At 34.8% G+C, this 12,237-nt stretch overlaps 1 protein-coding gene across 6 annotated transcripts in view; it reads right to left on the reverse strand.

The window, feature by feature from the left end:
- BIRC6 (baculoviral IAP repeat containing 6) overlaps window positions 1–12,237 on the reverse strand; it is a 239,505-nt gene that overhangs the window by 90,453 nt on the left and 136,815 nt on the right. For all 6 annotated transcript variants that reach the window (XR_004482481.2, XM_033425249.2, XM_049696304.1 and 3 more), the window contains 6 exons: window positions 11,291–11,547; window positions 10,935–11,043; window positions 8,050–8,271; window positions 6,256–7,036; window positions 4,529–4,672; window positions 3,922–4,051 (listed from right to left, as the gene is read on the reverse strand). Coding sequence is in view for 5 of the 6 variants with exons in the window: in XM_033425249.2 (XP_033281140.1) it covers window positions 3,922–4,051; window positions 4,529–4,672; window positions 6,256–7,036; window positions 8,050–8,271; window positions 10,935–11,043; window positions 11,291–11,547 (1,643 nt within the window). In the remaining variant the exon portion in view is untranslated. The remainder of the gene's footprint in view (window positions 1–3,921; window positions 4,052–4,528; window positions 4,673–6,255; window positions 7,037–8,049; window positions 8,272–10,934; window positions 11,044–11,290; window positions 11,548–12,237) is intronic.

A 12,237-nucleotide genomic window follows, 5' to 3' on the forward strand; every position in this document is an offset into this window, starting at 1 on the left:
AACGAAAAACGGAGCTGGAGGAATCAGGCTCCCTGACTTCAGACTATACTACAAAGCTACAGTAATCAAGACAGTATGGTACTGGCACAAAAAAAGAAAAACATATCAATGGAACAGGATAGAAAGCCCAGAGATAAACCCACGCACATATGATCACCTTATCTTTGATAAAGGAGGCAGGAATGTACAGTTGAGAAAGGACAGCCTCTTCAATAAGTGGTGCTGGGAAAACTGGACAGGTGCATGTAAAAGTATGAGATTAGATCACTCCCTAACAGCATACACAAAAATAAGCTCAAAATGGATTAAAGACCTAAATGTAAGGCCAGAAACTAGCAAACTCTTAGAGGAAAACATAGGCAGAATACTCTATGACATAAATCACAGCAAGATCCTTTTTGACCCACCTCCTAGAGAAATGGAAATAAAAACAAAAATAAACAAATGGGACCTAATGAAACTTCAAAGCTTTTGCACAGCAAAGGAAACCATAAAGAAGACCAAAAGACAACCCTCAGAATGGGAGAAAATATTTGCAAATGAAGCAACTGACAAAGGATTCATCTCCAAAATTTATAAGCAGCTCATGCAGCTCAATAATAAAAAAACAAACAACCCAATCCAAAAATGGGCAGAATACCTAAATAGACATTTCTCCAAAGAAGATATACAGATTGCCAACAAACACATGAAAGAATACTCGACATCATTAATCATTAGAGAAATGCAAATCAAAACTACAATGAGATATCATCTCACACCAGTCAGAATGGCCATCATCAAAAAATCTAGAAGCAATAAATGCTGGAGAGGGTGTGGAGAAAAGGGAATACTCTTGCACTGCTGGTGGGAATGTGAATTGGTACAGCCACTATGGAGAACAGTATGGAGGTTCCTTAAAAAACTACAAATAGAACTACCATATGACCCAGCAATCCCACTACTGGGCATATACCCTGAGAAAACCATAATTCAAAAAGAGTCATGTACCAAAATGTTCATTGCAGCTCTATTTACAATAGCCCGGAGATGGAAACAACCTAAGTGTCCATCATCGGATGAATGGATAAAGAAGATGTGGCACATATATACAATGGAATATTACTCAGCCATAAAAAGAAACGAAATTGAGCTATTTGTAATGAGGTAGATGGACCTAGAGGCTGTCATACAGAGTGAAGTAAGTCAGAAAGAGAAAGACAAATAGTGTACGCTAACACATATATATGGAATCTAAGAAGAAAAAATGTCATGAAGAACCTAGGGGTAAGACAGGAATAAAGACACAGACCTACTAGAGAATGGACTTGAGGATATGGGGAGGGGGAAGGGTAAGCTGTGACAAAGCGAGAGAGTGGCATGGACATATATACACTACCAAATGTAAAACAGATAGCTAGTGGGAAGCAGCCGCATAGCACAGGGAGATCAGCTCGGTGCTTTGTGACCACCTAGAGGGGTGGGATAGGGAGGGTGGGAGGGAGGGAGATGCAAGAGGGAAGAGATATGGGAACATATGTATATGTATAACTGATTCACTTTGTTATAAAGCAGAAACTAACACATCATTGTAAAGCACTTATACTCCAATAAAGTTGTAAAAAAAGATAATTTCTTTAAATACAGGGGGAAAATGGGGGGAAAAAGGAACAAAGCTTCAGTGAGTTGTGAAACAACTTCAAGAGGCCTCATAAATGTGTAACTGGAATCACCAAAAGAGAGGAGAGTGACGGGGAGACAGAATATATTTGAGAAACTAATAGCCAAAAAATTTCCAAATTTGATGAAATTTATACACCCACACAGATTCATGTCCAAAAACTCAAATCATAAGAAACATGAAGATAACTACAAGGTATATTATTTGATGATAATAATAATCAAATTGCTTAAAAACAATAATAGAATTTTTTTAAAAAGACACATGAACTTTATTATTTGAAAGCAGTATAGTCGAAAGCTATAGGCAGTGGGTAAAAGTATGGCTTGAATAATTTTGGATTACTTGTTTTCATACATGTTAATAAAATACACATGCACATGTTAAGATATCGTAAGATATGGCTAAATATCACAAATACACCTTAAAGTACCAAAGCGTTGCTAAACAAAGGTTAAACTGAGCACTTATAAGTTTCGGATATTTGCTCAGGATAACTTTGTTGGACTTTTTACTAGGATGTACTATTCTTCCACAGCAATAAGTTTTATTTGTTAATTTTTAGTTAATAAAGGGAACTATTTTGTTAAATATCCTAAATGACAGACCATGACATTTTAGAAAATAGTATTCATTTAAAGATAAATAAAAATGTTAAATTTCCAATTATTTTGTACTATGTCTACACTTTTCCATTATCAAGTTAATGTATGAAATCTCAAATATTGAAGTTTAGTACTCTTCCCCACTTCCTTCCTTCAATTAATTAATTTTAAAGTTTTTCTTCATCATGTAGAAGGTACAATTTCAGAAAATTGAAATTTAGAAAAAAGTTTGCAAAGTCAAATTTTCACAAAAGTTTAGCTGTAACAGGTAAGGTGGACATTTTCAAATAAGAAAAAACTGTTACACATTTATCATATATTCTAACATTTTACTGTATAACATGTAAAAATGTAGGAAACTATTATAATTTTATGCACACATTTCTGTTAGATGCAGTGTCTAAAACTGGTAAAGAATCTTTTCTACATTATTTTCTCAAAGTGATCATATCTGTTCACATGGTTTAACTTACCATCTATGTACGTATGTATGGTAACAACTCCCAAATCTCTTCAACTCAGTCTTTTATTCTAAGTTTAGATTTCTATTTCCAACTAACAAATAGCACCAGCTTTTTTTCTGGATACTCCTAACGTCTTTCAGTTATCAGTGTTGCTTAAAGACTTAGGTACCCCCTCTAATATATACAGATAGAAACACACTGACTTATATTTAAATTAAAATGCAAACATTTAAAATTTTCAGTTTATTTTTTATTCTGACAACATACAAAAGATCATAAATACTTTGAGAGGTAGAATATATGTCCTGCTCACTTTTACATCCCTAGAAGAAATTACTGTGTTTACCCATAGCAGATGCTCAATGAATTCATCACTGATTAGGATTTCTGAGAGGCAATAAACCCAAACTAACCACAGTCAATTTGTATTCTACCTCAAAAAAATGCTTTTACTTTAATAATTTATATCCTGTTTAAAGGCATCATTGGAGAGCTCTTGAAAAACTTAGGGGAAACGTGCTCTCTGCTTTCTTCACTGTTATAAACAATAAGGTCACCAGCTGATTCTACCTACTGACCACTCATTTCTCCCCTAGATTTAGTAAATGTTTATTACTTAGAATTCTGTCATGCAACCTAATACACTGTAATTCATCTACTATAAAACAGCCCAGGGTTTCCCTGGTGGCGCAGTGGTTGAGAGTCCGCCTGTTGATGCAGGGGACAGGGGTTCGTGCCCCGGTCAGGGAAGATCCCACATGCCGCGCAGCGGCTGGGCCCATGAGCCATGGCCGCTGAGCCTGCGTGTTTGGAGCCTGTGCTCCGCAACGGGACAGGCCACAACAGTGAGAGGCCCGCGTACCACAAAAAAAAAAAAAAACAAAAAACACAGCCTGATGGTTTATCATGAGAAAATTCCATCAATGGCTTCCCACAGCTTGTCTACATTTCCAACTGCCCATTCTGTCATTACTACACATAACAAACATCACAGCAAAAGAATTACAGGTGCTGGAATGTATTGTACATTTTGTCCACTGCATCATGCTTCTAAATGTGAAGCTACCTTGACCTTTTCTAGTCATGAAATGGTTGGTGAGTGAGTGAATGCAATAAAGTTATAAAAATAATAAAATTCCTATATACATCTAACATAAAGTTAAAGAAACACAAATATTTAAATGTGACTTGCCTGACACTCTGTCAAGAACTTCCGATAATGTTGTTGAGACCGGCAAATGAAGTGTACGGAACTTGTGGCCTGCTCCATACATTGGATGCTGGATGACATGGCTAGTAGCATTAATTCTACCCTTGTACAGCTGGAAATAAATTTAAAAGAAATTAAGAAGGTTTTTTTGAAATGTATATCATTATATAACAATTTCAGAAGCATAGAAAAACAAACAATTCAGTAATGCATACAAAAATGTAAAGAGTTTATTTTATATATTTCTTCAAATGTGGCATGTCTGCCATGCGATTTGTTCATCATACTTTGCATTAGCACTATTGTACCTAATAATCTGTCAATCCCACCCCCCAAATCAAATTATACTATCTATGGCAAGTTACAACTAGGTTATTTTGGACAGAGAGGGTTAGCTGAGATTTTTAAGTCCTATCCTTAAGTATAAAGGTTGTGCTAGTTTCGCTTTGCTAGCACAACCTCTGATTTCTATTTCATTTCATTTCATTAGAAATTAGAACAGAGATAACTGAAAGCTCTGACATGAAAACATAAAATATTTTTACACACAGCTCATCATAAAGATTTAATTTAATTGTTAAATACTCACTGGGCAGGGAGACTGAAGAAACATTGTCACTTTCTCATCCTCTAACATCAGTTGCAAAAATAATCTACGTACAAACCCTGAAATGTTCCCTGATGTTGGAAGGTTCCCTCTTTGAGGAGATGTCTGAAATAGTTCACAGAGAACCTGGCAAAGTGAGAGATTTAAAAAGTTAAATGAGGTATTTACTTGCAGCTTTATATTTTAAAGAACAAAGAGGAAATTTTAAATGTGGATTAATAAGTGTATTTGAATTCATCAAATCAGCAATTAAAGATTATATGGAAGTAGACAAAAAGTTAAAAGTGAAATACAAATTTCTGTGGATGAGAGAAGTTACTACTACAGGGTTTTCACATAATAAATACCCAGCAAAACCAACTTAATTTTAACTTCAGTCAATATCAATGTGGTTACAATACAACAAAAATTTTGAAAAAATATATTAAAAATATAAAACAAAGCCTTAACAAGAAGCTAAGTGATGATTATTAGGCCAGAAGACAATGGAACACAAAGTTTCATACTACCCACAGGCACAAACCAAATTGTGAAATGTCCGTATTCAAGGACTTGGTTAAAATTGGTCATTTAAGCATTTCTTTCAAATTAGACACATTAAGTAGTTTCCCAATAATTAATTACTTTATGCAACAAAGTATCTTCCTCTTCTTAAAGTTAAATCATTCAGTATATTTTGAAAATTATGATAGCTCATCCTTCTAGATTCTAAAATTATGATAGCTCATCCTTCATTAATAGTTTAACCTGAATAAGCACTATCAAATAAGGGGGTAAAAATAGAAGCTGGTTCCTATTTATTGGTGTCTACCATGTCTCAGACAGGCTCTATGCTAGATACTTCATATACATGATCATATTTAATCCTCTCAAAAGAAGAAAACCTTTTGTGAGGCAGGTATTACTATCTCCATTTTACAGTTTAAACAACTTGCTGAAGATCTCAACAGACAGAAACTGGCAAAAAGCAACCAGAATTATGCTCCAGATAACTCCAGCTTTCAAGATTTTTGGCTCTGTGGACTTAATACAATAAAATCATCTTTCATACCTTTAATGTGATTTGTCAGGAGTCTCCTATCTGAAACTCATTCTAATGTCTGCTTCATTAGAAGCAAATCAACAGCTCTAACAATCCGGTTACTATAAAATGCAATGCCTCAATGCTGTGAGGCACTTGATGGCCACCTTCAAGTGGTCAATCCTGTTCCAATAGCTGAAGCGTTGTTTTTTTGTTTTTAATATTTTTATTTATGTATTTATTTGGCTGTGCCGGGTCTTAGTTGCGGCATGCGAACTCTTAGTTGCAGCATGTGGGATCTAGTTCCCTGACCAGGGATCGAACCCAGGCCCCCTGCATTGGGAGCGCGGAGTCTTAGCCACTGGACCACCAGGGAAGTCCCTGAAGCGTTGTTCTTTTGATTAGGGGCAGTTTTTTAAAAGGAGGAATGTATGATCTTTAGCTAGAATCTCCATGAATTTGCCCATCATTCATCAGAAATAATAACTGATTTATTTAACAGTTGAGGAGAGGAGGGAGGAGATATTAATTATAGTTTAAATTCAAATCCTTAAATGCAACCAACCCCAAACTTCACCATCACCTGGCCTTAATACATGATCCTTTCTGAGCTAATTTCAAGAGTGCCATGTTACAGCACATTAAAATAATAAGACACTGGAACATAAGCCAGTTTTTCTACTCTTACCTGGGCCATCAGCTTTTGATTATTAGGGTGACATGAAATGCACTGCAGAAAGAATGCAACAGTTGCATTCTCAATTGCTGTCCTCTGTTGAGTAGTCAATCCTGTTGTAGCAGCTGAAGAAAGAGAAGCTGATCTTGCACTGGTCTGTTGTGCACCTAAATTATGTCCTCCAGAAGTGGACCCAGAGTGACACAATAAAAACAGAAGTGCTGTCCATAGTGGATTGACTTCAGACCCACCAAGCCAGTCTTTCATAATATGGCTATTGCCAACTTCTGTCAAAAACCTAAGAATAGGAGCAACCAGGTCTGCTGTGATAGGCATCTTATTACATTGTTGTGGAACGTGATGCCGCCTGAGTTTGTCCTGGGAAATATCTATTGATTGAGCAATGCTTTCAGAATAAGAAATGTGGCTAAAACAGAAACTAGCCAGACTCCTCACAAGAAGAGAAGGCAAACCTGAGTCCAGTAATTGTTTGATAGCTTCTGGAGATTGAGAAGAGGAAGCAAGGGTTGCCAAATGTGATTCAGTTAGTGCAAGAGGTGCTTGTGCATTTTTAGAGTCATCTGTTAAAGATGAACTAAGATCTTGCTTTTTGCTATCATCTGTCATGGACAGTCCATGGTGACACTGCATTGGAGGAGGGGTAATTCCCATCCAGCCCATAAGCAAAGAAAAATAACTTGGGTGTATGTGGCACATCGAGCAAAGTAGACTGTCAACAGCTTTCTTCAAAACCATGTTGCAGGAAAGAGACATGGACCAATTAAAAAGTAACCTACGGAATAAAAGATACCATGTTAACAATATATACATATATTTAGTATGACCTCTTTGTCAATTATTTCTAGTAGAAATCACTTTCATGAAAATTATATAGTTTGACGTTCAATATAATGACACTGTAATGTTTCAGGAAGACTGTGATAAACATCATTAAGTACTTCAGTAGATTGGAAGTTAGATTAGATTTGTAAAATGAGTATAGAAAACCAAGAGATCTATATCAAAATGGTTCTACCATTCTCTGTGTGACCTCAAAAAAATGACATAAAGAAACAATTAAAAAAATTATACCTAAGAAATGTCTAGACTGAATTCGACATTATTAATGGCTTTAATTCATATCTGCAAAATGAAAACTGTTAGCAAGTTTCACTAATAAGTCATGGATTATGCCAACTGATAGGACCAAATATGAAAATGACAAACTAGAGGACAAAAAGCCAACCTTTTAAGAGTCATGGAACTCTTCAGAAATAAATTATTATATTTTGCTATAGACTTAGCAGTTATTAGGCAGTCAGCTCAACAAAGCCTTAACTGAGTATGGTGAAGAAATGTGGGTTAAGTGGAAACTACTTGTCAAAAGAGCAATCATAACAGCCATCTAGAAAGAAGTAAAAACAACCAATTGTAAAAACTGTCTAAAGTAGTCTCTCAAAATTTCTAGCTACACTTTCCCTCCAAAGTTGCATATTAAAGATAAAAGAATCTGGAAGGTAAATTTGCAGATGAGAATAAACATTATGACCTGCAGGAGAATATATTAAACATTCCAATTTTAGGTGGGAAAAGCAGCAATGACACTAATGTAGCTTCTTAAAACTTGAAGATAAATTAATTAAATTTGTGTAGCATATCATTTCGAAATTATACTGATTATACTTAACTAGTACTTTTTGAAGTATTATTTTTATATAAATAAAAATGTAAAATGCTGTTTTATCAAGTAAAAATCTAAAGTGATCTAGTACTGGGGGAAAAGAGAATTTCACAAATCATACTTACTCAAAGAGCTCTCGGTCTAGCAGTGCTGGTAAATCATACTCTACCAGCAGCTCATAACTGTGCCACAGAATTGCTGCTACACAGTGCAAGTGAGAAGGAGATGGCATCAAAAGACCATACTCTATTGTTGAAGAGTTAGGACACATGTAGCTCATCCTGCCACTTCTTTTCATAGCAGCCACTCTTGCAGAATCACTGACCCATTTTAACAAGGCTTGAATTCTTAAAAGAAGAAGATGAATTTGAATAACCAATTATACTCCAGCTGACATTTAATACATATAAATACCACCACTGCATGTAAGCAATGTATTTATCGGAATAATATACTGATTTTTCTCAATAGTTTTAACATATCAATAAAATAGGAGGGAAAAGGAATTATACAATCAATAAGGTCATAGTAACTCTAATTTTCCAAAACGCTACCAATCTTAAGCAATGAAAATGTTTGAGATAACTCAAGTCTAATTCAGCAAATAATCATTGATTCTTACCTCATTTATGACAGAATATATAAATATCTAGAATTACAGGATACACAGCTTAAACAAACTCACTCTGTCCTCTAAATTTTCACTCATCTTGTAACAAATCCACATACCACAGAGCAGCGATCTGGGGCCAGTTCTTCATTGTGCAGAATTTCATGCAATACAGCATGAAATGTTTCACAACTCAGGCCCCCAAGCATTAAATACTAGTAGTAGCCACCCACTCTCTTTCACTCTGACAACAGAATAGCCCCAACATATGTTCTTTTTCAAGTGCCACTCTACACTCAATCCCCTAGAGCTGGAGACCACAAAATGAAAGCAAAAGGCTTTTTAAAGCAGTAATGCTTTGGAGTTTGTATTTTGGGGGGGTGGGAGGTAAGACTTATTGTCAAGTTCTTAAAACACTGTATTTATCTTTGTTTTTGTTTACTTTTAAATGTCTAGTTTAGAGCACAAGATTCTCTGCTTCAGGGTAAAAGAAATGGGAATTGGAACGTATATAATACTACTTAATCCCTCTCTCTACCCTGAAGGACTGAAGGGTAAGATGCTTTAAATTTCGTATGACAGGACATAAGGACAAGTCATAGAAAAAGAAGGGAGATGAGGCAATTACAGAAGAGTAACATTTTCTAGAAAAACAGCAGCCAACAATCTTGTCATTAATGTTAGTTCTGAAACATTCTGAAATATTTACATTTGCATTTATGCTAAGAAAATAATTTTAAATGCAATTTTCTTATGATAAAAAAATTTTTTTAATAATCACAAGAGATTTAAAGAAAACTATTCTAGAAAAATATTTAGCACATATTTTTAATGTATTTTTAAATCCTATTAACAATTATGAATTGACATAAATTAATATCTTTGTCAAAAATACTCCAGTATATTTTTAAATATAATACAGGTATCACATAGTGTATATAAAGCAAAAAGTTTAATGGAAAGGAAGTCAGCCTATTTAATATTTTAAAGTTACCCTGCTGAAACTAATTATACTTTGTTCAATATGTCCTTTAAATATTTTTAATCCAGAGAACCTGAAAGCAATGAGCCTAAACTAAATGAAAGCTATTACATTACCAGAGATTAAGTAACAATTTTTCCGAGATGCCCTCACTGTCTGTCACTCTAATTCATACCCTTAAGTCTGACCTTCATAAATCTTCCCTTATGAGTGACACCGCTGTCTTCCCAGTCCTGAGGGCACAAGCTGGACTCAATAAACTTTACCTCTCCAGTATTAGCACAATGTCAAGCATATAGCAACTACTTGGTAAATAGCTATAAAATGAATAAGCACCCACAAAAAATAATCTGTTAATAATTTATGAAGTAAGACATTTAATAACATACCAAATGATTTCATTTTAAACACAAACTAATAACAATATTAAAGAATATTAATTGGATATAAAATATTCAATATACTTCAAAGGATATTAACTCAGGAAACAATCTCTAGTATGAAGATAATTTATATTATTTATAGAATCACACACTCTATAAATATGTTCTCCAGATACAGATGATATACATAAAACCAGAGAATACCAAAGTATCATTCAAAAATTTATCAACTAAAACATTTTTCAAAATTACTTGGAGTTCCTATCAATTTGGAGGTAAAAGACATCAAGGAAGATCTACACTAGTAAAACTCACCTAAAATTACCTATACCGAAAGATCACTAAACATTTAGGTGAAACATTCAGATATTATTTACTTGGTATGAGAGTGTTTCATTTTATGGTAGGAAGCAGGAGAAAGAGGGTAAGGAGTATATGAAAAGTTGTCCGTGAATAATATAATCAATAGCAATAAGTAATCAATAAAAACAAACATTATTGCTATTAACAAAATACTCCAAGTACCTAATATGGACACAATATTCCTATATTTCTACATGTTTAGTAATACCTAAGCTTAACTTTTATGAAAAGATCTAAAAAGAAAGCATTCCAGGACTTGCCTAGTGGTGCACTAGTTAAGAATCCACCTGCCAATGCAGGGGACACGGGTTTGAGCCCTAGTCTGGGAAGATCCCACATGCTGCGGAGCAGCTAAGCCTATGCACCACAACTACTGAGCCTGTGCTCTAGAGCCCGCGAGCCACAACTACTCAGCCCGCGTGCCACAACTACTGAAGCCCGTGCTCTGCAATGAGAAGCCACCACAATGAGAAGCCCGTGCAACACAATGAAGAACAGCCCCCACTCGCTGCAACTAGAGAAAGCCCACGAGCAGCAATGAAGACCCAACGCAGCCAAAAATAAATAAACTAATTTAAAAAAAGAAAAATAAAGCATTCCAAGTAACATTCACTACATCTGATTGTGTGTATGTGTGTCCTCATATGAAAACCGAGATCACCACATACCTACCTGTCTTTTGTTCCAGGATCCTGAGTTGTCCCAAGCTGGTAAAGAATATCTATCGTAGAGTCAGAAGAGAGTCCATTCAGTCTTCCAAAAAGTAAAGGGCTATTCAAATCTTGCAACAAAGAATCAAAAGGAAAAATTTGCTAAATAAGCAAATGGGATGAGAAGATTTGCTCAATTTAATCTTAAATTATTCATTAAAAATAACTTCTGTAAATTTCAACAACAGAAACAAAACTCCAAAAATAATGAAGCCATAATGGAAGTTAATTTCAGAAACAGAATTAATCACAAATATCACATAGTTCAACTGCCATTATTTTGCAGATATGTAAAAATTAAAATATCAAAATTGTCACCTGTAGGATCACTGCCTGATGCTGCACAATTTCTCAGAAGAATGTCTATAAGCTTCAGGCCAATTCTAGTGGACTGCAGTCCTATCTTTACAAGCACAACCTCAATGTTGGGTGAATGCATTCCACAGTATGGAGACATCAATAAGGCAGCACAAGTCTGTAGCAGATTAGCAGTAGGTGCAGCTGCACTTGCCATCATTCCTTCCAGATCACTTATGTGAGTAAGGCAATGATGTAATAACCGTAACCATCCAATACTGCAATACACAACACAAAATGGCCTATATGGGTAAATTTAAGTAGCTTAAATTACTTCAGGGGTAAAACAAAACTTCTCAAAGATCAGCATGTTGTGGATGGACCTAAAGATTGTCATACTGAGTGAAGTAAGTCTGACACAGAAAGACAAATATCATACAATATCACTTATATGTGGAGTCTAAAAAAAAGGGGTACAAATGAACTTATTCACAAAACATAAGTAGAGTCATGGATGTAGAAAACAAACTTATGGTTACCAGGGGGTAAGCTGGGGGAGGGATAAATTGGGAGATTGGGATTGACATATATACACTACTATATATAAAATAGATAACTAGTAAGAACCTGCTGTATAGCAAGGGAACTCTGCTCAATACTCTGTAATGACCTACATGGGAAAAGAATCTAAATAAAAAACAAGGAGAGGATATGTATTTAAAAAAAAAATTCCTTGTGACTTATAAAGCAGAAAAAAAAAGAAAGAAAAAACGAAAAGATCAGCATGTTGTATTTCGTAAGTAGCACCAATCTACGTTAAAAAATACTTTTAGAATACTGTAACATCAATAAAGAATTAAACACACAGTAAGTTTCCCCTATAACATAATAAAATACTTAAGTGCTAGTAGCATTTAGGAATTATGAACTTCCTTTTTATTTAATTAGTCAGGAAATGTTTTTGTATA

This window comes from Orcinus orca, chromosome 13 (genome assembly GCF_937001465.1).
Source record: "Orcinus orca chromosome 13, mOrcOrc1.1, whole genome shotgun sequence".
NCBI classification, from domain to species: Eukaryota; Metazoa; Chordata; class Mammalia; order Artiodactyla; family Delphinidae; genus Orcinus; species Orcinus orca.